Raw genomic sequence first — 27,837 nt, 5'->3', positions numbered from 1 at the left:
CTGGACTTTGACTGGATCGCTGCAGCACTTTGATTCTCTTTAAGCTCTTCTTATGGAGATTTGCTGCTGTGCTTCGGATCATTGTCCTGTTTCCTGACCCATTTTGGTCAAACTCTAGCTGTCATGCACATGGCCTCAGATTTGACTGTAGAATACTTTGGTGTGCAGAGATGTTCATGGTCATCTCAGTGACTGCAAGGTGCCCGAATCGCCACCCCTCCACTGATTCTGTCCTGTAGCTTCATAAAGTAAACAAAGGAAATCGCTGCAGTTTGTCAACAGATCAAAGTGAACTTCTCTTTTTATTGAGTGATATTATTGCTAATAATTAGCCTACACGCTGATCTGCTTTCTAGTGGCTGGAGCTCCAACAGAGTAAATGAATGTGAATGCATGCAAATTCCATTCATTGCTGGTTTCATATATAAAGAGTGAACATCTAGGCTTACAGTGTTGTCCGACAGTCCCTCCTTGGGTGTTTGCCATGCATTCTCTGGACACATAGAAGAAGCAGCAGAAGTCATCTGGTAGTTTATAAGCACTGATGGGTCTTAGATTTGGTAAATCACATAGATTAGATATTATATAGGAAATATATCAAAGTTCGCAAAGATTGTGAAATGGGGGTGTAAATGTTGGATTTTGGGGTTCCTGCATATGTAAGTGTAGAAGGAAATGAGGATTTGTACATATTACCAAAACATTAGGTGAAATTACAGTCATTTAATTTACAGATACCATTAGGCAAAGCTGAACTTAAACCTACAGATCATGGCAGGAGTACTGAGACATCAGTGATACAGGAAAGCATCTATACAACATTGAAAAACATGTTGGTTGTGGGAGGAGTGGGTAGGAGTGGAGTAGAAGAAATCATTTGTCTCTTTGGTAATAAACTGGGCTTGTAGATATGAATATGCAGTCAAAAAACTGCACTTTGTTTACCTCCAACGTTATACATGACTTTGTGCTGCTATAAAATATCAGATCTATTTAATCTAATATTTATTACTTTTACATGACAAAAATATTTCTCTGTTCTGTGCAGTTTAGAAATGATGCTCGATGGTGACCTCCATGATGTCAAAGTCCTCTGTCAGTTTCTGCTCAGGGTGGGGGTGTGGCGCTGTTGCTATGGAGACAAAGAGTTCAGTCATAATGAGGTAATAATAAGTGAGAAAAACAATCAGAATTTAAGGGGACCCATTTCTACATCTGTATTTTTCTTCTAAGGCCCTTCTAAAGTTGCTTTGCATGATTTACACTTCAAAGTAATCAACACAGCTTCACCTGTGCTCAATTTGTCTTACTTACACCTGAGAATTGATTGATAGATCAGATTGTCTTTGTTCTTACAGTATCTCGGATTTCGAGACTCTCCCGACATTCCCAGTGTGTTAGCTAGTTTCAGTGTTTCCATGTATGATCCCATGCTTGTTTCTCAGTTTGTTTTCTTTATACTATATACTATGCAGACTGCCTATCTGTGCCAAACTGCCTACAATTTTTAAATAAAGATTTAGATTTTGGATTTTTTTAACAGGTCTTCTCTGTTCTGTTTTTGTGTCCTCTCTTCATTAATTGTTCTAACTTTGGCCGTTTCAGGCCTCTAATAGTCTTTATATATGGCAAAGTCCACCACCGTAGCTGCATGCATACAATTATGACAGAAAATAAACAAAAACACAACAGATCCCCTTTAATAGATTGATCATCTGACAGTGAAAGTTACCTGTGGGTCTTTGTCGATATAAAGACACCATTAGGACAGTTGTGATGACATATGGACAGAACACCACCAGGTGGCAGACCACTCTCAAGACAAGTGGTCGGTGAATGGAGACAGCTGGTGGAGCTGAATCAGTAGGCAGAGCTGTGGCAGAAGGAGACGCCATGGCAGTGGATTGGATCGGTGTGGTCATTGGGGTTGAGACAGAAAGCAAAGTTGAGGCAGAAGACAGGGTTGATGTAGAGGGTGGGGATAATGTGGAAGGCAGGGCTGTAGTTGTAGGTTTACCTGTAAAGAGAATGGCACTGTTCAGGTGATTCATGGATGAAATCTAAGATGGTAATCTTAGATGGACGCAACTTTCAGATCTCGTCTGAAAAGTGACGCTATCCATTGGCCACCAGGGGGCAACTCCTGTGGTAGGAAAAAAACCTTTGGATGGTGTAGAGGTCTATGGGAAACTCAGCTTCCTCACTCTGCGACCTCACTAAGCACCTTCCTGATTACTTTATTGGGTAGTTTCAGGTTAAACAGAACACATAAGAAGTCTTTAGCCAATTAAAGTCTTTGGTTGGATCCGACCTGCAGGTTTGAAAACATCGAAGTGGTGATAGCTAAAAAGCCTGAGGTCTCATATTGGGACTTCACTGACTAATGGGTGACCTCATGCTATCTACAGTGGGGCAAAAAAGTATTTAGTCAGCCACCGATTGTGCAAGTTCCCCCACTTAAAATGATGACAGAGGTCAGTAATTTGCACCAGAGGTACACTTCAACTGTGAGAGACAGAATGTGAAAAAAAAATCCATGAATCCACATGGTAGGATTTGTAAAGAATTTATTCGTAAATCAGGGTGGAAAATAAGTATTTGGTCACCTCAAACATGGAAAATCTCTGGCTCTCACAGACCTGTAACGTCTTCTGTAAGAAGCTTTTCTGTCCCCCACTCGTTACCTGTATGAATGGCACCTGTTTGAACTCATCATCTGTATAAAAGACACCTGTCCACAGCCTCAAACAGTCAGACTCCAAACGCCGCCATGGCCAAGACCAAAGAGCTTTCGAAGGACACCAGGAAAAGTATTGTAGACCTGCACCAGACTGGGAAGAGTGAATCTACAATAGGCAAGCAGCTTGGTGTGAAAAAATCAACTGTGGGAGCAATCATCAGAAAATGGAAGACATACAAGACCACTGATAATCTCCCTCGATCTGGGGCTCCACGCAAGATCTCATCCCGTGGGGTCAAAATGATCATGAGAACGGTGAGCAAAGATCCCAGAACCACACGGGGGGACCTGGTGAATGACCTGCAGAGAGCTGGGACCAAAGTAACAAAGGTCACCATCAGTAACACACAACAACGGCAGGGAATCAAATCCCGCAGTGCCAGACGTGTTCCGCTGCTGAAGCCAGTGCATGTCCAGGCCCGTCTGAAGTTTGCCAGAGAGCACATGGATGATACAGCAGAGGATTGGGAGAATGTCATGTGGTCAGATGAAACCAAAGTTGAACTTTTTGGTATAAACTCAACTCGTCGTGTTTGGAGGAAGAAGAATACTGAGTTGCATCCCAAGAACACCATACCTACTGTGAAGCATGGGGGTGGAAACATCATGCTATGGGGCTGTTTTTCTGCCAAGGGGACAGGACGACTGATCCGTGTTAAGGACAGAATGAATGGGGCCATGTACCGTGAGATTTTGAGCCAAAACCTCCTTCCGTCAGTGAGAACTTTGAAGATGAAACGAGGCTGGGTCTTCCAACACGACAATGATCCAAAACACACCGCCCGGGCAACAAAGGAGTGGCTCCGTAAGAAGCATTTGAAAGTCCTGGAGTGGCCTAGCCAGTCTCCAGACCTCAACCCCATAGAAAATCTGTGGCGGGAGTTGAAAGTCCGTGTTGCTCGGCGACAGCCCCAAAACATCACTGCTCTCGAGAAGATCTGCATGGAGGAATGGGCCAAAATACCAGCTACTGTGTGTGCAAACCTGGTAAAGACCTATAGTAAACGTTTGACCTCTGTTATTGCCAACAGAGGTTATGTTACAAAGTATTGAGTTGTATTTTTGTTATTGACCAAATACTTATTTTCCACCCTGATTTACGAATAAATTCTTTACAAATCCTACCATGTGGATTCATGGATTTTTTTTTTTTCACATTCTGTCTCTCACAGTTGAAGTGTACCTCTGGTGCAAATTACTGACCTCTGTCATCATTTTAGGTGGGGGAACTTGCACAATCGGTGGCTGACTAAATACTTTTTTGCCCCACTGTATGTCCATCTATGGATGAAATAAATGTTGATCATACTGAAAATTACCTGTGACAGTGATCCAGCTGGGTGGAGACTCCCCATGTTGACTGATGTGACATTTGTAGAGGCCTTCGTCAGACAGGGAAACATGAGGAATGGTCATGTGACCTGTCGACTCAGTCCTGATGACGGAGCCATCTTTATAGAAAACAGCTGAGAGGTTTGAATGTGGGGGCTTTGATTTACAGAGCAGCGTGATGCTGTCTCCCTCCATCACAGGAAGCACAGGACTCTGCAGGATCACTCGGCCACCTCCACACAGACACAAACTACAGCATTTCATCCACTGACACACAGCTTCACCAACACTAACTACACACAATATTCTTACCAGTCACAGTGATGTTGACGGTGTTACTGCTTATTCCCTCTCCGCACTCACACCAGTAAACACCACTGTCCCTTCTGAAGATGTAGGTGATGGTACAACACGAACCGACTTGTTTTCCCCACCCATCTCCACACCGACTCCTTTGTCGTTTGGGCGTGTTCCTCCTCACAGTCCATCCAGCAGGGCAGTCCTCAGCCTCACAGCTCAGAGACAAAAAGTCACCTTCAAACAGCTGAGAGCTGCTGGGGCTCACAGTCAGACGAGCTGTGGGGAAGATATGGATTATGCACATTTACAAAACCCTGAGGCAGCCATCAGATTGTCTCTGAGAATTACAGTGAAACAATTAATGCACACAGAACCATCCACAAACACCAACATTTAAGTATGGAAGGTGGTTTTTAAGGGCAGTAGTTGTTTGGGATCACTCCCATTTATCCAGGTTTATCTAGGGTATGGTTAAACTCCATGCAACCACAGTTATTCAGGATTAGATTACATTAGGTTAGACTGGAATTTCTTATATCCCCTGGGTCTTGGAATCTCATCATATGAGATAAAACATACAAACGCTCATTCACAATTTCATCTGTCAGTTTGATTGATAAAAGCACTTAAGATATTTTGTGCCTATTTAACTAATAATTTGGTAACCTGTAGCTTTTCCTGAGGACATCAGTTTATAATCTTCATTAAGGATACCCATCAGTCTCTTCAAATATCTCCTGGAGGAAGTATGCCAATTATCTTTGAATTTGAGATCTGAAGTTGTCAGAATGATTACCAAAACATGTAGTAAAGCTATAATGAATAATAGGTTTGTCATAGAGTAGTGCAGCCCTTAGTTTCACAGTTGAAACCTGAGGACATTGTGGGGCATTTTATAGTCTTTGTGACTCGGGTGATTGCAGTTAATTGCAGAAGATTCATAGTGCAGAGTGATTGTTGATAAAGGTTAAAAAAGAAATCCACACCAAATGGAATGTCAGTGAAGTGGAATCCTTCAGAACGGAGAAATGAAACCGCCAAATGCTGCAGTTCCTTTAATGTCCACCTGAGACTGGCTCCAAAAGTGGGCCATTCACATGTTAAAATGTTCAACTTTAAAGCAGAAATAAACATGTTAATTGAATTGAATTGATATACCTTTATTAGTCCCACAAGGGGAAATTTCATAAGGCTGCCGACCTATTGCACGCAATGGCTGCGCCATCTTACCCTCCGACTATACATACATTACACAAAACATCACATGGGGAAGACAGGTCAGAGAGGTATAACAATGGAAAATGCACCACATGAGAAAGGATAAGGAGAAAAAAATAACTCCCCCCACACTGAGCTCCAACAGGGAGATCAGTTTGAGAACAGAAAAAAACACCTCTGCACATAAAACATGAAAAAACTTTTAATACACCAAAGAAACACATGAAAAGCAACAGGGGTGGGTAAAGGGTGCAGCATCGGAAGGGAATAAGCGTCGAAGGCGTTTGGAAAGGGAGGGGGGATGAGTGTGTGCATATCAGTGTATATGTCTGTGCGTGTCCAGAGTTCAGCTGAGACAGTGTCCTTCGCCCTGCTAGGCTAAGTAAACAGTCTTCCAGCCAACCCAAGTGGCCTTGCATGGAATGGGAAGGAACAGTCTAAACACAGTCGTTATCAGGGTGTTTTTGTTCAGCTCCAGCCTTGAGACCGCAGCTGGCGCCAAAGGGGTATCCGCATGAAGTGATGGCGCTTTTTACTTTAGTGCGAACAGCTCATATGAATTTCAAAGCAGTTCTACAGTCCAACACTGGTCTCTCAATCTCCCGTTGGAGAGCCGCGAGCTTCGCCATACTTGCGTTCTGTGATGTTGTCATTTCATGTACTCAAGGATTCTGAGAACTCACGGCAGTGTGCCTCCCCCGAGATGTCATCCAATTTGCGCCCAGAGATGTTATTCCGAGCTAGCCCTTCCGAGATGTATCCAGTCTGCAGTCAGAGATCTTATTCTGAGTATTCACAGCAGCCGTAGCTTCTCCAAGATCTTATCCGTGCTGCACTCAATGAGCCCATTTTGAGAAACTCATGCCTCTCCCATCGTTTCAATCCCAGCGGGCAGCCTTGTGGGGGTTTGAACAGCCGGTTCCGCTTTCTTAATTCTTCAATAAGTCAGGGCCAAGTCAGCTCCGATCCGCCAGAACCCTGTTATCATGATTCCGAATAGGTAGATGTCTTCAGCACTCAAGCTCACCCAAGCTCAAACTTCTCGTTGAGAGAGGGGTGTCAATTGCATTCAGGGACCAGTTGATCCAATCCATAATTCCTCTTTTAGGTTTTAGAGAACAGACTGTGAGAGAGTGTTCCAGGGAAAAGTAATACAAAAAACACGAGACTAGACAAGGACATAAGAGGCTAAGCAGGGAAGCTAAGGGAGAGGAGGAGGAGGAGAGGAGAAAAGTGCGACCGCCTTCGTCAAGAGCAAGAGCAGAAAAACAAATGTTAACAGCCTGCTACAAAGCAATGTTTGGGTTTTTTGGGTAGTTTCCCTTGTTTTCATAACATAAATTCTTTTATTTAACTAATCCACTTGGATTTTGTTGAGGATTGGCCAGGTGTGGCACGTTAGACTGATAGTTGGATGGTGATATCGGCTGCTATAGATGCCAAAATCTGTACGGCTTTACCTCAGTTAATCAAAGTCACTCAACTGAACCTCTGAAGCATGATTGAGCTGCTGGCTCTATTTGAAGCATTTAAATTATGTTATTGAGCCTCCTGTGTGGTGCAGACCGTTGATTTTTCAGTTTTAATAACTGAAGTTGTAGGAATTGGATTGGTATGTTACTTAGTATCAATTAAAACATAAGTGTCTTTGCAGTGTATCCAGTTTGTGAATGCGGGTTTCTAACCAAGCATGCTAGCATTCATTTATCACTCAATTGTCAAGTCTAAATATGTTCACTTTTTATTTGGAATGGAAAGTTTATATATAGTTTGTGGTGATGGTGAGCAGCAGGTTAGGTCAAGATTCAAGGCGCAGAGCACACCATCTACACAGGATGTTTTCTGAGATGAGAGATGCCCAGTTTACTTATCTAAATGCTTCAAAATCAGGAAACAGTGTCTGTCATCAAGCTGAACAGGATGTTGTGGGTAAGTGAGCAACAGCTGTTGCAGAAGGTGCAATGGTGATCACCTTTCTTTCTGCAGGTCGAAAAAGGTTATGTGAATTCTCTTTTCTTGTTGTTATGGAGTCAGTCTGCCAGTCCGTTTATGCAGACATTGTTAAGAAGGCTCTGAAATGCTGGAAAAAAAAATAAAATGAGGCAGAATTTCAGAGCCCTCTTAACTAGAAAATATTCATAGTATAAAAGGTAAAATGTTGCAGAGCTTTAATTATTTTACTACTGAATGACCCACGTTCACATCTAATGTGACCTTTTTTGTCAAGACTAATCACTGCTGATGAAAGCTGGGTCTCCAACCACAACCCACCGACCGAACAGTAGCTATAAGTTTAAGTTTGCAGTCGAAGTCCGAAGCTGACGAGTTTCAACATTCACGAGGTTGTGCATTATAAACTCGGGTCATATCATCAGTGAGGAGCTAACCAACCTGAACTGTGGTGACTGCTATCTTGTGCATGCATTTAAGAGGGTTTCTTGGCCACAGCAAAGCATTCAATGCACACCACTGCCCCCCCCCCAGCAGCTCAGCCTCAAAATGAAATTCAAATGAACGTGGAGACAGTACTTTTATGTGTAAATACAAAACTTCAGTATCAACACCACTGGATTACTACGTTGGGCAAAATTGCTGAAGCTTTTTTTAAATACTTCCTTTTAGCTGGATATCATCTAATGATTTGAGAAATCTGTCTCTAATTGCATCTTTTCCTTGCTCAGCTCAACGACCCTTCATCAGATTCACTACAAAACTGTCGGGGTATTTTGTGGACGTGAGCAAGTTCCATTTTGAGTTTGAGGTTATTTGGACGAAAGGTTCCTCTGTTACCGCTGCTTCCTCCACGACAGCTGCTGCCTGCTGTGTATACATGAAGTGTTATACAATACACACACAGGCATGTATGTTTGGCTATATTTGTGAGGACATTTACTCTTATTAATGCTTTGCCAAACCTGTTACGCCTAAAACCAAGTCTTAACCCCTTAAATAGGCCTTTGAAAGGGTGTGAGGGGAAAAAATCCTTCGTCACTTTGAATTCCTAAAATGTAAACTAGTTTGTACAAAGACAACTGGACATGACTGGATTTAGGCTTCTTTGTCTTTGGTTTCCTGTGAATCAGTCACTTCACCATAAAGTATATAGCAGTAAACCACGATTTAAAAAAACACATAATCATGCATGCACATTCAGCGAGCACATATCCTTCTAGCCTTACGCTTTTTAACCATTAATTAATGATTGGTTGTATCTGTGAACTGTAGTTCACAGATACACAGAGAGCATATAAACCAAGAGTACCTTGTTGAAGCAACTTTTATGTATTTGACTACATCTTTGTTATGAAGCCTTCATTTAAAAAAATCCAGATTTAGATGCATATCTATATTTATGTCTCTGAATCACTTTCCACTGAAACTGCCACCAGAAATTACCTTTTATTTTATTTTTATTGTATTAACCTTGATACTTAAACCTTTAGCTTATCTCTGTACCTTTTTCTGTCTCAGCTCAGTTACGAGCTACATGGAAATAATTCATGGGAAAACTACGGAGGCCTGTGAAATTATATGTTCTGGTAAGTGAAAGCATATCTTAAAACATTCGTTTGTTTTTTGTACACCATGTTGTATTTAAACATGTAATTGTATAAAGTGGGGTTTCCTGGTAGAATAAAACAAAGAGATCTAACCTTGATTTGTTGAGCCACACAGCAGGGAGATCAACCCTAAATAGAATAACACTCAGTTAGTTTAAGTTTCACAATAATCTGACAAAAGAATATGTGGTGTACTTACACAGCAGCCACAGGACATATGCACCCTTCATTCTTTCAATTGGTCATATTTGACTGAGACTTAATAATGACACTTCACTCAGTTTACAGTAAAATGAAACTCGCGTCCCCTCCCTTTGTGGTTTCTTTGTCTGAATATAACGAAAGACCCTTTTCCATTCCATAGAAGCAGAAAAATTACGTAGTAAGAGATTTGATTGGACCACAACCTTAAGTTAACCATCAGCTCTCTCGTGGTTTGTGTGTTTTTCTGTTTTCAGTCATTGATTTATATTTTTCAGTATTGGCCTCTGTTTGGAGTTTCTTGAATTGCAGTCAGTAATAAAGACAAGGTGGGAGTTTTGGCTCAGACAATAGTAAAGATCCAAAGCGCAGAAAGTATGACAGCTATAGCTGTAAAACAGTGTCTCATGGGCCCCGGCTGGTTAAGGATGTTGTCTGTTTTTGTGTTCTCTTCACCTGCTGTTTCTGAAAATGTTGGGCAGGTCCTGTCCAGACCCACCCACTGGGTGGAGTCCTCAGGTTCCCACTTAACCTGTCACTCCTGTTTACTCATCAGGCATCCAGTATTTAAGGACCAGCTCGAGCTAGTGACAGCTAAATGAAGCTTCATGAAGTCTTTCAGCCAATTTGATTGCAAAAGAGTTTAATCCTCAGGCTTTATGTGCACACAGACCTCCCTCGCCACCTGCTGGTCAAAAACTGCCAAACACACAGACTTATCACTCTTCATTTTAAGTGCAGTCTTACATGTTGTGTTGTTTTTTTGTTTTGTTTTGGGGGTGTTGTTGTTTTTTCACTATGGATGCAAAGTCTGTCAATAAAGATTGACTGATTTACTGATCAGTAAAATTACAGATATTTGATTTTCAGATATCATTAAATAAAGCTGTGGTAAAACGAATCATAAATGATCAGACACAAAAAAATAGGGCAGAAGCACTGGGACATCAATGACACAAAAAGTAGTGTATACCATATTCAAAAGGAAAGCAACACAACCAATGGAACACCAACAGAAAATGTTAACAGAGAATAGAACAAAAGGCAGCCAACATCCAAAGAGGATCAAAAGCACTGGCAGCAATATCTAGGGACCTGTAGCCCCTAAAGCACCCACACCCATAGCTATATATTATTATTATTATTATTAATAATAATAATAATAATAATAAAGTGTTTTCAGTAATAGGATCAAATTTGGAGACTGTATACAAAGACTCCAGTCATTTGTTTTTATTGTTGTGCTTTTTGTTAAGGACAATTAAAGACACTAAAATGTCATTTAGTGCTTTTATTATTATTTTATTGTGATCATATTAGTTGACATTATCCCAAAAATCAGCTAACATGAAAAAAGTATAACAACACATTGTTGACAAACATGACACTCAAAATTACATTTTTCATTAGTATTCATGTGAGCCTTTTAGTGATATCAGCAGTGATGCTGGCACATTTGGGGAGAACTGTCTTTATCTGAATCTGGACACAGGCACACACAGCAGGGAAAAGCAGAGAGAGGGGGAGGGAGACCTCTGACCTTTTAACTTGTCAAATGTTTTAAATACTGAGCTTCAGCAATCATTGAATGTGAAATTATTTCATATCACTTTATATCTTTTTTATCTCAAAGGCAAATGTCTCTTACACTGTATATAATGATGCATTATCTATCAAATAGATAAATATTGTTTTTCTAAATATTGTCTGAAAATGAAAGCTTACTTATACGATATGGGTAAAAAGAAAATCCCAAGATGTAAAAAATGTAATAAAATAAGTAGAGTAATATATTAAATATTATTTTATTGGGGGAGAAAATCAGACCTGTCAGTCATAACTGTCTTAATTCATATAGAATAGATATCAGAGGAAAAACAGGCTGACGTTTGCTAAATGGGTCAAACTGGGCAGAAATGATACACATAAAATCCTTATAAAATATGATGTAACACTATAGACCAGCAGGCACGTGCAGAGGGGGGGGGGGGGCTATAGGGGCTTGAGCACCCGCCCCTTTCCTGATGGGTGCCCAAAGTGCCCTTTTGTTGAGCCAACTTTTAAAAAAAAAAAATTATTATTATTTTTTATGTGTGTGTGCGTGCGTGCGGAGTCCTGTCTGTGCCCCTCAACAATAATATTGAACTATTAATCACAGTTTTGCTAAATAAAAGGATCTGGCTTGCATCAGTCACATGATCACATTTAACCAATGATCGCCCTTGACGGAAGAACGCGCTGGTTACCAGCCGGGAACGAGCTCACAAAGAGCACGCGCATTTTTAGCGGTCCGGAGCTGTAGGAGAAACACAAGTTAACTCAGAGACACAGACTGATGCGACAAAACCAGTAAGTAGGTGTACAGCTAGGGTTGCCAACTCCCTGAAAAATAAATAAGGGACACCTCGTGGCCAGGGCCGGGCGACCCAATTGTCTTCACCCTTCCCAGTGTGGTGAATTTTCTAGCTCTTTTTTTGTGTGTGAAATTATTTTTTTAACCATTTGACTTGAATTTGATTTAAGTAGATGTGTATTCTTTGTGATATGAACACGTGTGAAACAAATGATCATTTAGCCATTTATTTTTAGCTCAAAATGACAACATTAACACGATAAAACAGGTCTCCTTCTTAAACAGAAGCCTGTCATGCTTAACTTTTGAGAATATAAGTAAATCTTTCTTTAAAAGAACTCTGTCCTGCTTAACTTAAAATAATAGAAAACAATAGAAAGAAAAACATTCTTGTAACAGTGCACATTTAGTGCATTTAGTACAATTGGCTTCAGTTGAGGTATTATTTCAGCTTTTCTAATGCTAATCAGCTGCTCCTGTTTGTAAACCCACTTGTTCCCATGATTACGCATCTTAACTCATCATCATTATTCATCTATGTATTACTTTTATGTATTAGTCATCTATTTGTTGTAATCATCTATCCTTGCAGTTGTTTATTACACAAAATAAATTATATTATCACACTTCTGGCCACATAGCGCTGATATTCACTGCACATGCCCATATTAACGTTTTCCAGCCAGGTGTTTTCCTTTTCCCATTCTTCCCTTTCTCTGAGGGGAACAAACATTGCTGCTCTAATGCTGGGCTCACACTGTGCGATTTTTGGCCCATTTTGAGCCGATTTTTGAGTGATCGGACCGATTTTGGCCTTCATCGTGCATCGTGTAGTATACGTGGGGAAACGAGAAGTGATTAACACCTCACGACCAGCTCCCGATCATCAATCGCTCGTGAGGGTCTCACCACAGCCGTTCACACTGCTTGCGCGCAAACACGTAAACGTTGGTGTAAAAGATGGAGCAGCACGGCTGTGCAGCGTGTGATCTGGACACAAGCGATGGAGGCACAACTTGTAGAACTTTGGAAAGCTCATCCGAGCCTTTTCGATGTGGCATCACAAAATTATCACGACCACAACAACCGTGAAAATAGTTGGATTTACACTGCTGCTCAATCACAGCTGCCTGATCAATGTTTTTCATTAGCAATTTAGCAAAGTTGATGGTAGTGGTGTGTCTGTGTGAGTGTAAGACAGAGAGAGAGCGCGACAGATTTTCTGTTATAACCTTCATTTTATGGAGGCACAGTGTGAGCACTCAGGTCGCATCAGAGCATCGGGCGGTATAGTGTGAGACCTGCATCGTGACCTACCAACTGCGAGTCAATCGTGCAGTTTGAGCAGGAGCTGAATAACGTGACTGAAAAAAATCGCACAGTGTTTGCCCAGCTTTAGGTTTACTGTCGTCCGAGACTTGCACCGCAGTGTCTGCGTTTGTTTCCCTGTTGGCCATGCTTCTTGTTGTGGTCATTTGTTGTCTTCCGGTATTTTCTCCGTAAGCGACCTTTCCTCGACCAATGAGATGAGTGGTAATCTGAATTGTCATACTCGTAAGTGTGCTGTCAGCTCATTGGTCACAAAGCAGGAGAGGGGCTGGGAATTATGTTTTCAAACAAAGCGTTAATTCCATTAAAAGTTATAGACTACTTTTGATTCTCACTGTATTACGGGACAAAGTGCGTCCCTTATTAGCTCAATACGGGACGTGTACTTTTGTTTCGAAATACGGGACGATTCCGTATTTTAAGGGACGGTTGGCAACCCTATGTACAGCGTACACTGTAGTGTGTAGCACCCAGGAGTATTAGCTTATTACGTACACGTTGGTAAGTTGTCTTGTTGCAACTGACGCACTGAAACAAACGAGCGTGCTGTGTGTGCAACAGCGCGACAAACATTACCTGTCCTTTTATTAACTGCACAGGTAGTGCTAGTCATAGCTGCTGGCTACCTGTGTAAGGCTGTCATGGGTCTGTAGCTCTGTCACCGTTTTAGGGAAAATATTTAGTTTTAAAGTAAGTTTCCGGGCTTTTCCTGCCTTTCTGGAGGGATTATATTTTACTAAAAACGATCTAATATGCATGTCCACATAATAATTATTATAATTAGAATATATTAAAAAAACACAAGCTGTATTTTAAAGAACATACATTAAGAAGCAGATTATATTAGATTTATATTTTAAATAAGACAAAATTTGGATTTTACAGCAGTAAAATTTATTGTATCTCTACAGTTTAAAAATGTAATAAGCTTTGCCCCTGCACAGAGTGGATAGTGAAACAAATGGAATCATCATAAATACATTATTTCATATTTATTACTTCCCCCTCCTCATTGCTTTATTATTGTAGCTCTAGTAATACATAATAATGTAAGGATTCTGGATCAGCACCATGATGCCCATTAGGGCTGGGCCATATTATACCGTTCACGGTAATACCGGTATAATGTTAGGCAACGATAGGAAAATGAAATATCGCGATAGAATATGAGTAAAACACGCATGCGCAGTGCCTTTGTTTTCATACGCACATGGCCGATTGTTGAGTGAAACAGATGAACCAGAATTGGTTTGTAAAAATGGTGCAACTTCAGTGATGTGGAACTGGTTTGGTGTTTGTCTGTCAGATACACGACAAAGCACATTTTTTTGCAGAACATGCAAGCGGCCGTCGGACTAAGATGCCCTTAAATCTGGGAGTAATCTGGGTCCTAAACTCCGTATATTTCAGGTCAAACGAACACTGCAGCATCACTGAGAGTTAAAAACTGTCTAAATTCTTTCATCTTTAATAAAAACGATCAGCGTTGCTGCTTTACCAGGTGTAACTATAAAGTTTAACTTCCAGGCATCCATGAAAACAAAATGTATTACATTTAACGGAGTTAGAAGCTAGCAGGAAGCTAGCGGAAGTTAGCTCGCTAGTTTCGCTAGTTACCTAAGCATGATATAGCATGTTCTGACTGAGAGATTTCTGAAAAAAATCAAACGTACAGCTCTGCTATCACTTCCAACATAAATGAAGACAGGAAACTAAACAGCAGTGACGTTTGTAGGGTTACTGAAGTTGGGCTAGCTGGTATATAATGATGTGCTACGTGATCGCTAGTGACACAGCTATGTTAGTGTTGCCCCCCTGGTGTGACAGGTGCCTGGGAGGGGTGCGATCCTAGATCCTGCAGCTGTGTATTGAAATAAAGAGGCACAGATCATGAACTTGTTTACGTTTCAACTGCAGGATTTATTCTGCTCATCAACAGGGGAACAAATCATTAATCGCCTCTCATAAGACCCAGCAATTCTTTGTAACGTGTGGCATAACAGCTGTCAGCGCATTGTCAAAAGTACAGGAATAACCTTGCCGAGTATACATTAACCATCATAAATATAGATAACATTGGCTCGCAGTGACCAGGTTGCCTCAGCCTTTGTTCCGGTTACACATACATATCACTGCATCAAGAAATACAATGTACTGTAACTCACAGCCCGTAAATAGCAAATAACCATTCGTATACAGCACATGAGCAGCTATGCAAGCATTAATTACAGCCTTTGCATCCTGTCTTACTTCAACAAGACATATAGAGAACACCCAACTGAGAACGTGCCTTAGCATCGCTACGGAACTTGAGGCTCACTTCCCCCGCTAGCCAGTCCATTAGCCTAGCACGATCACGTTCACATCACGATCTCATTCAAAACACAATACTTAAACAGTACTTAACTTATAACGGTATACTTTCATTCACGAGTTCACAACAGTCTTATTGCTTCTACTGTGTTACCTATTAGTCATTTTGAGGACTAGTAACCCACCTGTGTATTGAAATAAAGAGGCACAGATCATGAACTTGTTTACGTTTCAACTGCAGGATTTATTCTGCAGATTTGCCTCCCAGGGGGGTTTACGCTCCTCCTGGCCGCTATGCGCCACCTAGTGGTATTTTTTAAGTAATGCCATGGAAGATGTAAAGTGTAATTAGAAAATACTGATTTAACACTGAACGATATAACAAAGACCAAAATATAACTGGGGTGTTCCCTTTATTTCCTTGTATGAAGACATAAACTGAACTAACATCCCCATAAGTCTTTTTATCTCTTAATTTTTTAACTATTAGTGTAATCCAGATTTACCAGCCACACATTTCAACTTAACATATATGTTAACCTTTTACATTAGCATAACATAAACAGTGAAGCTGAAGGACGAACACTAACACTTTTCCACTTATAAAAGTTAACGTTAAGGTTCCTTGCACTGTTAAATTTTTATAAAGCTTTAATGTACATAAAAACCAGCTTCTTGTTTAAGTGAAAATAAATGGAAGGTTGTCTGTTTGCGCTAGTAATGTTGTGGAGTTGTATTTTGTCTCGCATCAATTATATCGTCAGTTATATCGTTATTGCAAATTTTCAAATATATATCGTGATAAATATTTTTGGCCATATCGCCCTGCTCTAATGCCCATAGTATATACGGTATTCTGAAGAAGGTCTAAAATGTCACTGTGTGTGCATGTGTGTGTTTTATTTAGATGGATTTAAAAAAAAAATATTACTCATGATATAACATTGTCCAGACATGCCTGGTAAGGACATGAGGAGGAAACAGCAGGAGCTGTGTGAGGCTACTAAATGCAGTGCTATAACATTTTTCTGTCATCATTTTATTATAGATTAAGTGCAAGAGTTGTTAGGTGTGGATAATTAGATTATAGTTTATTGCAATAGCAAGTTGTGCCTTGTTCTCAAGTGGAGAGGGATATATGAAATGATGGAAGGAAGAAGAGAAGCAAAGAGTGATTCACAAGCAGAGCCTAAATTATTTCTCACAGTGTTTTGTTGCCTTATGGTTCCAAGCGCTGTCACCAATCTTTGCATTTTGTTATTATCTCATGACACTTGTTTAATCAGCTACCATCTCTCCTATGGACTTTTTAATGTCTACAGTCTCAGATCAACACAGCCCTGCCCTTCCCATATTAGATTCTTGATGAATGTGTGTTGTTGTTATTCAGCCTGGTTCAATGTGCCCCTTTTTAACTTTGAGCACCCGCCCCTTTAAACCTCTCTGCACAGCCCTGTACACCAGGGGTGGGCAACTCCAGGCCTCGAGGGCCGGTTATAGACCCTGCTATAGTCCAACTAACCTCAGAATATATAAATCATGATGCAACAAACACAGCAGTATTATTAATCCAAAATGATGGCATTTATTTTCAGGTGCATTCTGCTGCTGATACTTACATACTTTAAGTTTCTGAATATATAACTTTTTACTACCTTATATAGTTTTTACTTGAAGAACTTGAGTAGTTTCTCCCACACTGAAAACACTTTAATGATAACATTATTTTAACATTAGCTAAAAAGATTGATTCCTTTTCTTCACACACTGCTGAGTTTGTCCTGTCTGATCATCACAGGTGGAAGGCCTTTGTCTCATCAGCTCTCCCTCAGAGATTATCACAGATGATCTGCAGCAGTGAGTTTCTCAGTCTGTCCTGACTCTGGACACTTGCATTTCTCAAGCATGGAAATCAAATGTGTGATAAACTGCAGAATTAAAACACAAGTTATTTTATAAATACATGTTATACTTTTATTTTACAATCACAAAGAAAACAAGAGAAGGGAAATGTGCAGGACAGACAGAAAGGTGGCAGGTTCAGAGAGCATACACTACTACAAAAAGAGCGCACTGAGTATTTCCTGTTCGTGTAAGTATTTGTGTTATTAGGGGTACTAAATAAAATGAGGATGTAAAGTGGTTAAATTACTACACTGGCCAAACGCCCCTGTGAATAAATTACCATTCTTTTAACTTTAACTTTCTCCTTAAAACAAACATACGTTTGACTTGACACCACCAAACAAAACCTGCTTAGGCACCACAATAAACAAACTCACATTAACATTAGTGTAATCGATCCTGATGTTTGTATGGGACTGTAAAAGTGATATTCAGTTGAGTGTCATGGTCCTCCTGTCCTCCACAGCTTTCTATCAAGGTTTAGGCAGCATTCACAACCTGTCTACATTTTTCAGATTGAAGCAAAGGACCTTGTATGAAAAGCGGTTCATTACTAGAAGCTTTTTAACACAGTCATCTTTGGTGACATCTGGCAAAAAAAGTGGGCAAGTCTTTTTTTTTTTTCCTTTTCCAGACTTGTGAGCTTTTTTTACTCACAATTCTGACTTTAATCTCAGAGTTTTGAAAAAAGAAAAAACATAAGACGTGCCCACTTTTTTTCTTTCCAGTGGCACTAATCGTCTTCCGCAGCCCATGCGATCCCACATTTCCTGTTGGCTATCCCGGTGCTTCCTTCAGCTTCAAACGGGCACATACAGCCAAGGTAATTTGGAAAGCTGGATGATTTTATGCATTTACATACAACTTGAATGCTACGCAAACAGGTATTTACCCCCAAAACAAGTTTTCAAGTCTAAGACGTCAGATAAACTTTTAAGTTAACCTTTTCATTGATTCGCAGTGTGCTCGCTGAATGACTCGGCACGTTTTAGTTTAATGCTACATTTTCACGATTTAAACAGCATAAAACACATAAATAGACCTATGTCGGGCATTGTCTGACCCGCAGAATATTTTTTGCTAGTAAGTGTCTGTTCGCCTTTTTTATCGAACTGTCAATTTTGAGTTTTAACCAAACCGCTAGCTAATAACTCAGAACGGCTGTTTCCGGTATTCATCACGCCTATTATTTGATCCTACCCCGATCTCGTGCGTGCGAAAAAAGGATTGTATTAAAAGTTTTACTTCTTTATTACAGTTGATAATTTGTTATCAAGCTGCGTTCAGCTGCGACATTTTCACAAGTCACTGCCAAAAACTGATTGCAGCTTCTACCTATCGGAATGTTGTTTGTGGCTTAAAATGACTTGACATCATTCATGAGGGATACATTTGACATGTGCTTCACATATTATAGACCAACAAGTTATCCTTTTTTAAGCTTAGTAACTTAATTACTTTTGCTTGCAATACATACTATTTTTGTGATATTTACGTTTAAGCACTTGGTAAAATATTGCAAACCCTTTCACGCGTGGAACATTATTCTTTTATAGCTTTATTTGCAGCTTTCTGACATGAAAAAGCATGGTGGAATATCTTGCTGAACTGAACTTTTTTTTTTTTCTCATAGAGAATTATATTTTATACAGTGATGCAAAAAACAAAAATGCCCATTGGCTGAAAATCGGGAGTGTTTGTTCTTGTCATTTCAGTTTGTGAAAATGGCTGTTAAGCACTATCTGATAATCCCGATTCTGGCGGTGTCTGTGTTGGCAGGTGAGCATCATGGTGAGTTTGTTCTGTAAATCATTGTAAAACCGCTCACACCTTGTCAGATCTGGACACAGTTATTTAATAAATACTACAGACACATACAGTGGGATGCAAAAGTTTGGGCAACCTTGTTAATAGTCATCATTTTCCTGTATAAGTCGGTGGTTGTTACAATAAAAAATGTCAGTTAAATATATCACATGGGAGAGTGATATTTGAGAAGTGAAATTAAGTTTATTGGATTTACAGAAAGTGTGCAATAATTGTTTAAACCAAATCGGGCAGGTGCATAAATTTGTGCACCACAAAAAAAAGAAATGAAATCAATATTTAGTAGATCCGCCTTTTGCAGAAATTACAGCCTCTAAACCACATGTGTCAAAGTCGAGGCCCGCGGGCCACAGCCGGACCAGCGTACATTTATATCCGCCCCGCGAGATCATTTTATATAGATTTATTATTATTGTTATGCATGACCCGGCGATATGAGGCGCTAATAACACACAAACTACAGATCCCATTATGCAGCGCTGCAGCCTCCTTGCAGAACGCTAGGCTACCTGGGAACATTCCCCCGTCAATCAGGTCAAACTTCTGTTAGCTAGCCCCTCACAATGGCGAAGAGAAAAGTTGATTCTGAAAACAGAGCCTTTCAGCACCGGCGGCGGGAGACTGAATATATGTTTACAAACATTGCTGGTAAACCTGTATCTTATTTGTGGCTGTAATTAAGGGGTTTAATTTAAGACGGCACTACGAGTCAAAACATAAGCTGAAAACTGAGCCTGTGGCCTTCCATTTTCTCAATATGTTCCTAACTGTGGAAACAGACAGCTTAAATCTCTGAGACAGCTTTCTGTATCCTTCCCCTAAACCAGTGGTTCCCAAACTTTTTTTTTTGTTAGGCCCCCCTTTGTTTTACAAGAAAATGTTTGCGCCCTCCCCCCATGCGTGCGCACAAACACATCCTCCAACAACACACACCCATATTTTGCTCCATTACGGTTTATTTCACACCTCAAACATTTAGTAAACAATTAAGCAAATACAAGTAATCTGCAATAAATTACAGGTATAATAAAATAAACTACTAACTCTTTTACGCTACATCCACACCTACACGGGTATTTTTGAAAACGCAGCTGTTTCTATGCGTTTGGGCCTTTCGTCCACACGTAAACAGCATTTCTAATCACAGAAAACTGAGATTTTTTAAAACTCCTTTTTTGCGTTTACGTGTGGACGAGGAATACAGAGTTCGTCACGCAACGTCAAAGGTATGTGACTTTTTTCACGTCACGCTGTGCACCACGTTGTTTACATGAGATGACTTGCAGAATGGCAGATAGTCAGATTAACAGTATTTTATCTCTATCTGCAGGTTTTACACGCTTGCATATAAACACGCAATTACTGTCCCTCTATTTAGAAAGGCAGAGGCGTCACGGTGTGATTATTTTACGTGTAGTTGTTTTTTTCCTGTGTAATAATTTTCAACATTGCTATCAATACATTTTTCAAAAAATGCCTCTCTGTGCAAAATGGGTTTAAAAATATAAACAACTGTGGGATGCTGTTTGTCCGTGATTTGAACCGGGGGACAAATCATTGCAGGATCAGCCTGATATTATTTTTATCCCGCTGTAACTTTACTGTATAAAGAGCTAACATCTCCAAAATGTCAGGAGTAGTTAATCATTACAACAAGTGTTTGTGAACTAAAAATCAAGAATGTGGGATACCGTTTGTCCGTTTTTTTGAATAGCCCAGCGCTGCTCCCGACGCAGGGAAAACCAATTCTGCAGGGGAGACCTACCTCGGCACTTGTGCAGGTGAAGCCAAAGGGCAGATATGCGTCACCATATTTTCTAGTCTTTGGCTTAGAATGAAGTTGGTTTGGAAACATATTCAGCGATGCTTCATCTCCTGCTTTGTGTTTGTGTGGGAGCCCCGTGCTAGCAGTGTCCAAGCGTTTTTTGTCGTCCCCCCCGCTTTTCATACCCCCCCCCTGCTCCCCCCTAAGGGGCGGGCCCCACACTTTGGGAAGCTCTGCCCTAAACCATGATGGTGAACAATCTTTGTCTTCAGGTCAATTGAAGGTTGTTTTGAGACCCCCATTGCTACTCTTCAGAGAAAATTAAAAGAGGAGGGAAACTTACAATTGGCCCCCTTAAATACTCTTTCTCATTATTGGATTCACCTGTGTATGTAGGTCAGGGGTCACTGAGCTTACCAAGCCAATTTGAGTTCCAGTAATTAGTTCTAAAGGTTTTGGACTCAATAAAATGGCAACAGTACCCAAATTTATGCACCGGCCTGATTTTTAAACAATTATTGCACACTTTCTGTAAATCCAATAAACTTCATTTCACTTCTCAACTATCACTGTGTGTCTCCTATAATATATATATTTAACTGACATTTTTTATTGTAACAACCAATGATTTATACAGGAAAATAATGACTATTAACAAAGTTGCCCAAACTTTTGCATCCCACTGTATCAATGTGTCTCCAGGAGTTTAAATTGGTGCAGGGCTGCATTAAAATCCTCTACATTCAATCTTTTAGCCTTCTGATGAATTAACACTCAAATATAGACGCAATAAGTGTGATCTGGAAAACTGACTGCTTGTTAAATCAGTTTCTCCTTCAGCTCGCTATTTACCAGAACATTCTGCTATATCACAGGTAGACTGGTGCAGCATCAGCTATCTGTCTCACACGTCACTTTTCCATTATTCTTAATAACATGCAGATATACCCGATGAAGCTCTCACATCCTGCTTGCTGCTAGATATCTCACGTTCCTTCACAGGTATATCTGGACTGACATTAGTAGGTCTCAGATTCATAAAATCTCAGCTGGTGAACACGTACTCTTTTAAAAGGATATGCTTTTATCTCTCTTTGCTATTTATCAAGTGCGTTTGTTGTACGTTTGGCATTATTCAAAGTATTGAAACCGTTGTCCTTTGAAAGCTGTGACAGGTTCCAGCACAACCAATGACCCTGAAATGGATCAGCTGAAGGTGGGGGATGATTCTGCTCCTTCAGTACAGGAAAATGTCACAGCTGAACCTGGAGAGACTGTCATTCTCCCTTGCAGAAATCCTAAAAATATTCCAGTCAAGGTTTTAGAGTGGCACAGAGCTAACAGTAGTCAGTATGTGCTCAGCTATCGCGATGAACAACTTGATTCAGAAGACCAAGATCCATCTTTTATCAACCGAGTGGATGTGAAGGACAGAAATATGACACATGGGGATTTGTCTTTGATTATGACGAATGTAACAACTAATGACACAGGGATATACGAGTGCAGAGCCTTTCAGAGTGGACCAAGCCGCATGAAGAGAGAAATTCTTGTCGTCAGCATTGTCAACCTGAAAGTCGCTCACTCTGGTGAGTTTATAAAGATAAATAAGATAAATTTTGTTATAAAGATGTTGCAGAGGGCACTTTTCTATAAGATGATATCTAACAAAAGTCCAATCATACACCTCTGTCTGCAGGCCAAAAACCTGGCGAGAGGATCGATGGACTGAAAGTGGCCCTGTATGTTGGAGAAGGGGTGATTATTGCTGTTGCAGTTGCAGTTGTAGTTGCAGTTGCAGTAACGGCTGGAATTTGTATCTATAAAAGACCTTCTCGTAATTCTCAAGGGGTAATATAGAAAAGTACACAATTTTTTTTTAACAAAGGTCATGACTGAAGAGCAGAATTCATTTCCTATCTGAACCTGGGATGGGAGGAAACGAGGATGGATGTGTTGGACTGAAGACCAAATACTGCCGCCGTGTGTCTGTTTGCATTGCTCTCAGTCTTCACAGAAAGGATGACTTGATAAAAATCTACCAGGGCTGAGGTTACAGGACTCGCTTGTGTGCAGCTTCAAAAAGATTAGAATTTCTAACACACAACTAAATTCAAATTTAAGAAACAAAAGTGACAGTGCCCGTTTTTTAACTAATTTTCCCCAGAGGTCTGGTGGTCCCTCTCTGAAGCCAGACTATTTATAACAGTTCCCAGAAAACTGAGAGTAATGAGTTAAACTCAGTCATCCAGATTTATTTGGTGGGAATTGTGCTCACTATCTTGATCTTTTAGAGCACAGGTAACAGACTCCAGTCCTCGAGGGTTGGTGTCCAGAAACTTTTCCATGTGCAGCACAACTGAATACAATTACTCAGGTGGCTCAAGAGTTGGCAATTCGTCTTGTAATCGGAAGGTTGCCGGTTCGAGCCCCAGCTCTGACAGTCTCGATCGTTGTGTCCTTGGGCAAGACACTTCACCCGTTCCCTAATGGTGGTGGTCAGAGGGCCAGCAGCCTCGCCTCTGTCTGCCATCACCAGTGTGTGAAGGTGTGTGTGTGTGTGTGAATGGGTGGATGACTAAATGTAGTGTAAAGCGCTTTGGGGTCCATATTATATTAATTTAAAATAATTTCTTCCAACTTTCTTCCAACTTTCCTTTGATAATCAAAATATAATTAAAATGTTGTTACTGTTTCACTTTGTACTGTGCATAATGGCAATTGGTCCCTTTCCCGTCTATGTCTTCAACCAATCAGCACACAAGCTTGTTCCTTCTGAGTCAGTTAAATTGTGACGGTGCTCAGCTGAGAGTTATGTAAACAGACACCAAAGCAAGAGCAAAAATCCAAGAAAAGGAAGTAAAATGAAATGTTTGTTATGACTTTATCTTTCAAAAGTCAGCTTTTAAACTGTCCCTTCCACTAACGCTAATTGATATCAAGTTGAATTACCTGCTTTTCCATGTTGACATTTTTCTTTCTTTCGTGGAGCTTTGTCACTTTTTGCTCTTCTGAAGTTTTTCAAGAAATTGCTTTCTAATGAAGAAAGTCATTTGTGTTTCCAGTAGAGTCCTACTGGAGGATATTGCAAACATTTTTACTTTTTTTTTTTTTTTTTTTTAATGAAAAAAAAGTTGTTAATTTTGTCATTTTGTTCATACACATATGGGCAGCAATGGAAAACATTTTACTCAGAAGAGATGGCTGTTGAAAACGGCACGTGCTTTTTATTTTTCTCTTTTTTTTGTAAACCTGGCTGTAATATGACCAACACTAGCAAGAAAAAGTACAAGATCAACAGAAGCAAGAATAGGATTCATTAAGAGAGAAGAAGGCTTTGCTGGCTGATGACACTCCAGAAGAAATTTAGCTGGGTTGCAGACAAAAAAATCATCAAGAAGATGTAAAAATGCCACGTCGACTCAACTTCATGGTCATTTTGGAGAAAAGTTTGGAGATGCAACAGGACTACACATGTTTGAAGCTCCTCATCAAAAATTACCTGATGTCCTGAAGTGTGACTGAATGGATCTTGTCCTTGACTACAGACCAGCGTGCTCAATCAGCGTGAGGCTAAAAGTGTCCCTACCAGCCTCACAACTGAAGACACCATCAGAAATAGCAGTCTGGAGTGATCTACTGAAAGGTAAATACTGTTTAACTGAAGTCACACTGGCACGCTAATCTGAAGACAGTTAAGCAGTTAACATTAGTTTCTCTTAAAGCAGAGGTTTCAAATTTAAACTCCTTAAGAAGAAACCACCTCAAGACACGTGTGTAGTTCATTGACAGGCTTTAATCTAACAGTTTTCTCTTGTACATGTACAGATCACAAACTGTCAACAAAAAGGTGCTTATTCAGCAAACAGCTTAATCAGTAATGCTTCCTGATTACACAAAGGCAGCCATACAGCCAACCAACAACAATATGTTTCACAAGCCTGAAAATGAGTCTTTTAGTTCTTGCACAGATTTCCACGCATCTCAAAGTGAAAGCTTCACAGGCCTGAACCATCAATTCAATGACTTAATTCGTTTAGCTGTACCACACATTCCTCCTGCTGCTAAAACCATCTGGAAAACATACAACTTCAAACAAACTTTGCTATGATGAAAACTGACTTCACAGCCAAATTCTGCTGTAGTTCCATTCATCTTTTTACTTCAGTGATGTTCTTTATATCTCCATCACTCACTGCTGCAGGTAACCAGGCCAAACTGTTTCTCAAAGTTTTCTGTTTGTGATTTTGTGTTTTAGATCGTCACATGGAGTTTTGGCATGAGCCATCAATATGGAGCTTCCCTGTCTTTCCCAGCCTTATAGATACATCCAAGGTGAATGACCTGTTGGCAGCATGCTGCTTAGTTTGTTTGCCTTGAGGTATTTTTTTTTTTTTTTTTTTTTTGTTTTGTTGTTTTTTTTTAGGGAACTAGACAGCCAGCCCAGAAACACTACTTACTTGAACAAATTATTACTATTTTATCAATGTACGAGGCCAGTAAATTGTTGTTTCTCAGATTTATGATGTCACCCGTCACTAGTTGGGGCTTTGGCAGGAAATTTTGGACAAAGAAAATAAGTGGTTGTAAACTCACATTAAACCACCTGATATCTCACAGGTGTGAAGTGGGGGGGAATAAGAAAGCAAACCAACCATACATTTCAGGAATATTTAAAATAAACTTTTACCATTGAAGAAATTCACTATATCTTTTGGACACTGATTACTTTAAGAACCGTATTTAACCTCCTCCGTTACACAGACTGATTATATTTTAATGTTTTCAGAGTGTTTTTGTACTTTTTTTTCCCCCTCCTGCTTAAACAGCTAGAAAATTATTCACCAGCAATATTCCTTACACGAGTACATTAACTGTCTCTCTTTGTTAAAGACGTTGATGAAAAATCCTGTCACCAGGGGGTGACTGCCCTGACCGCAAAAAATGATTTTTGGCCTTCTAGAAGTCTGATGAGTTCATGAGCTCAGTCACTCGCTTTGTGTTATACTTAATACTAAAAGGAGGATTATCCAGGAAATACCTGCATATATGTTTTATATGAGGGGTCAGAGCCACCTGCTTACAAAAAACAGTACAAAAAACCAACCATTTGTACACATATTTACAAATGGCCTGCTGAGTGGTGCATGGAGCATGTTCATTGGTTCATGGACCTCCCTGAACTAATGGCATTTATTGCAATTGTCATCTTGCGGGGGGTTAACAGGGTTCCATCTCTAAATGACTGCTGGTCAGCAAACCTGGGAAACCCACAGATAATTGGAACTATGGCACGAAACCGCTTCCAAGACATCACGCTAAAGCGTAGGTGTTGCATGGTTTTTTTGTACTGGTTTTATCAATAAATCTCAGCAACAAAGGACATATACCCATGTGTGTTGATTTCTCCCTAAGATGGCAAACTGAAACACTCCAAGTTGGTGACTTTTGGAGATTTATTTCCCTGGATGATTGAGAATGCATCAAGATGAAACACAAAAGGAAGTGCACAGCTTTTAGCAGCTCCCCCACCCCCTCAATCACACACCCCCACTCCCCTCCCTCCAGAATTCCCAGGTAACAACCTAATATACATATGAATGACTAGCCAATTTAGCTTCCACTTGGCTGAAGCTAAAGCTTAGCTAAAAGCCTACCAGCCATTTGGCTGCTCTCCGGGTTTTATAGGTAGAAAAGCCAAATGGCTGCTCTCTGGGAGTTTAAGTGTAAAGACTGACCATTGAGGACTGAGATCTGGAAAGTTTTCTGTTCATGGCTTCAAAATGTTAATCTGAGCCACTTAATCATCACTTTTACCTTATGTAATGATCCTGTGTGATGTTGGAAAATACAGATTTGTTCCGTTTGGTCAGTCCTTAAAAAGCTGAAAGTCACAAACTGTGATCATCTAGGAGCTCTAATGAGGCAGGAATGGATCTCCATGAATCAGGATTTGACCCAGACACTGATGTCCATCATGCCACATAATTGATAATAATCAGTTTTATCATGTTTTTGTTTGTTTGTTTGTTTTTTCCAACAGGAAAGAGGAAATGAGGGGTGCATGTCCTTCGTGCACTGATGGAGATGTTAACGAGGCTAAGGAGAAACCTGAACACTTTACCCAGATGTTCAGGACATGAAGAAAGGGTGGCTGCTGCACAGAACCAGGATCGGGCAATCCACGCTTGTTTTCTAAAGAGGATTTCTACCCAAAGTTGGGCAGATTTTCTCAAAGAAAATACTCCTGTGTCTCTACCAATGGATAAAAATGTTGTATTTTAAGTCTGTAAAATATTCTGTTTACTATTATAATGATGTGTATGCGTAGTTTTAAATCTTCTTTGATAATAGGCTTTTTAACAAAACTGGCTGATTTTAATGCTGTTAACTGTGCAGTTAAGTGATCATGCTCATTTAATCAAATTAAAACCTACTGATGTTCTGACCTTCATAGTCAATCTAGTATCTAGCTGTAGTAGTATGTTACAAGCAAAATGTATTTTAAGTATCACAATTACTCTTATAATCTCATATAATGTTGTGAATCAATGTTTGTTTCATTTGTACAGTCATTAGCAGCAGTCTTTAAGCAATTAGTTAGCAACTTGCAGTTATCTATAGAAAGAGATATTATGTAAAAATGCAAAAAAAATCTGAGCTAATAGACTCAACATTTAATATAGCGTCATGCACGCACCCATACATTACTTTTATTTCTGTAGAAATCTGTATTAGGACCTGTGTTTAACTGTATTTTAAATAAATTAACCTTAAAAAAAAGAATTCTTTGTTTACCTCAAACATTCAGGCGATCATACTTTATGATCGGATGATCAGGTTAAGAGCCTCGGATGACACAGGGGCTCTTAACCTGAGGAGAAGGGAAAACTGTGGAGTTATCGATGGTGGTAATTAAATGGGGGGGGGGGGAATGATAGGTGAACAGATTCCTTAATAACAAACTACAAAAGAGAAAAGACAAACGTTGATG

At 40.0% G+C, this 27,837-nt stretch overlaps 2 protein-coding genes across 4 annotated transcripts; one reads left to right on the top strand and one right to left on the bottom strand.

Moving 5' to 3' along the window:
- Nucleotides 1-270: 270 nt before the first annotated feature.
- LOC146692474 (Fc receptor-like protein 5) lies at nt 271-9,461 on the bottom strand. Of its 2 annotated transcripts, none has more exons than XM_085432569.1 (6): nt 9,350-9,461; nt 9,244-9,279; nt 4,385-4,648; nt 4,060-4,305; nt 1,733-2,017; nt 271-1,132 (listed from the first exon to the last, which is right to left on the bottom strand). In XM_085432569.1, exons 1-6 carry the CDS (start codon nt 9,378-9,380, stop codon nt 1,050-1,052), a joined length of 945 nt encoding a protein of 314 aa, XP_085288695.1. In that variant the 5' UTR covers nt 9,381-9,461; the 3' UTR covers nt 271-1,049. The 2 variants fall into 2 exon arrangements, with proteins under 2 accessions (XP_085288695.1, XP_085288696.1); XM_085432570.1 differs by having other exon boundaries at nt 1,733-1,873.
- Nucleotides 9,462-17,996: 8,535 nt separating this feature from the next.
- LOC146692473 (uncharacterized) lies at nt 17,997-27,616 on the top strand. 2 transcript variants are annotated; one of them, XM_085432568.1, is made up of 6 exons: nt 17,997-18,135; nt 18,967-19,030; nt 22,010-22,432; nt 22,543-22,694; nt 25,102-25,178; nt 26,887-27,616. In XM_085432568.1, the coding sequence occupies exons 1-5, from the start codon at nt 18,121-18,123 to the stop codon at nt 25,165-25,167; spliced, it is 720 nt and encodes a 239-aa protein (XP_085288694.1). In that variant the 5' UTR covers nt 17,997-18,120; the 3' UTR covers nt 25,168-25,178; nt 26,887-27,616. The 2 variants fall into 2 exon arrangements, with proteins under 2 accessions (XP_085288694.1, XP_085288693.1); XM_085432567.1 differs by lacking the exons at nt 25,102-25,178; nt 26,887-27,616 and having other exon boundaries at nt 18,967-19,042; nt 22,543-23,954.
- Nucleotides 27,617-27,837: the final 221 nt, after the last annotated feature.

This window comes from Copadichromis virginalis, linkage group LG15 (assembly GCF_057382275.1).
Source record: "Copadichromis virginalis isolate Kocher_CV1m ecotype Utaka linkage group LG15, C_Virginalis_male_GT1.1, whole genome shotgun sequence".
Taxonomy (NCBI): domain Eukaryota; kingdom Metazoa; phylum Chordata; class Actinopteri; order Cichliformes; family Cichlidae; genus Copadichromis; species Copadichromis virginalis.
This window is presented reverse-complemented; position numbering and strand designations above follow the sequence as displayed.

What these genes read in the sequence shown, in the direction of transcription:
- LOC146692474 (XM_085432569.1), bottom strand. Translation starts at nt 9,380, where the DNA reads ATGAAGGGTGCATATGTCCTGTGGCTGCTGT. An exon ending in ATATGTCCTGTGGCTGCTGT is followed by an intron (nt 9,280 to 9,349) that starts GTAAGTACACCA and finishes TATTCTATTTAG; the next exon opens with GGTTGATCTCCCTGCTGTGT. An exon ending in GTGTGGCTCAACAAATCAAG is followed by an intron (nt 4,649 to 9,243) that starts GTTAGATCTCTT and finishes TCTTCCCCACAG; the next exon opens with CTCGTCTGACTGTGAGCCCC.
- LOC146692473 (XM_085432568.1), top strand. An exon ending in GGCGGTGTCTGTGTTGGCAG is followed by an intron (nt 19,031 to 22,009) that starts GTGAGCATCATG and finishes GTCCTTTGAAAG; the next exon opens with CTGTGACAGGTTCCAGCACA. An exon ending in CCTGAAAGTCGCTCACTCTG is followed by an intron (nt 22,433 to 22,542) that starts GTGAGTTTATAA and finishes CTCTGTCTGCAG; the next exon opens with GCCAAAAACCTGGCGAGAGG.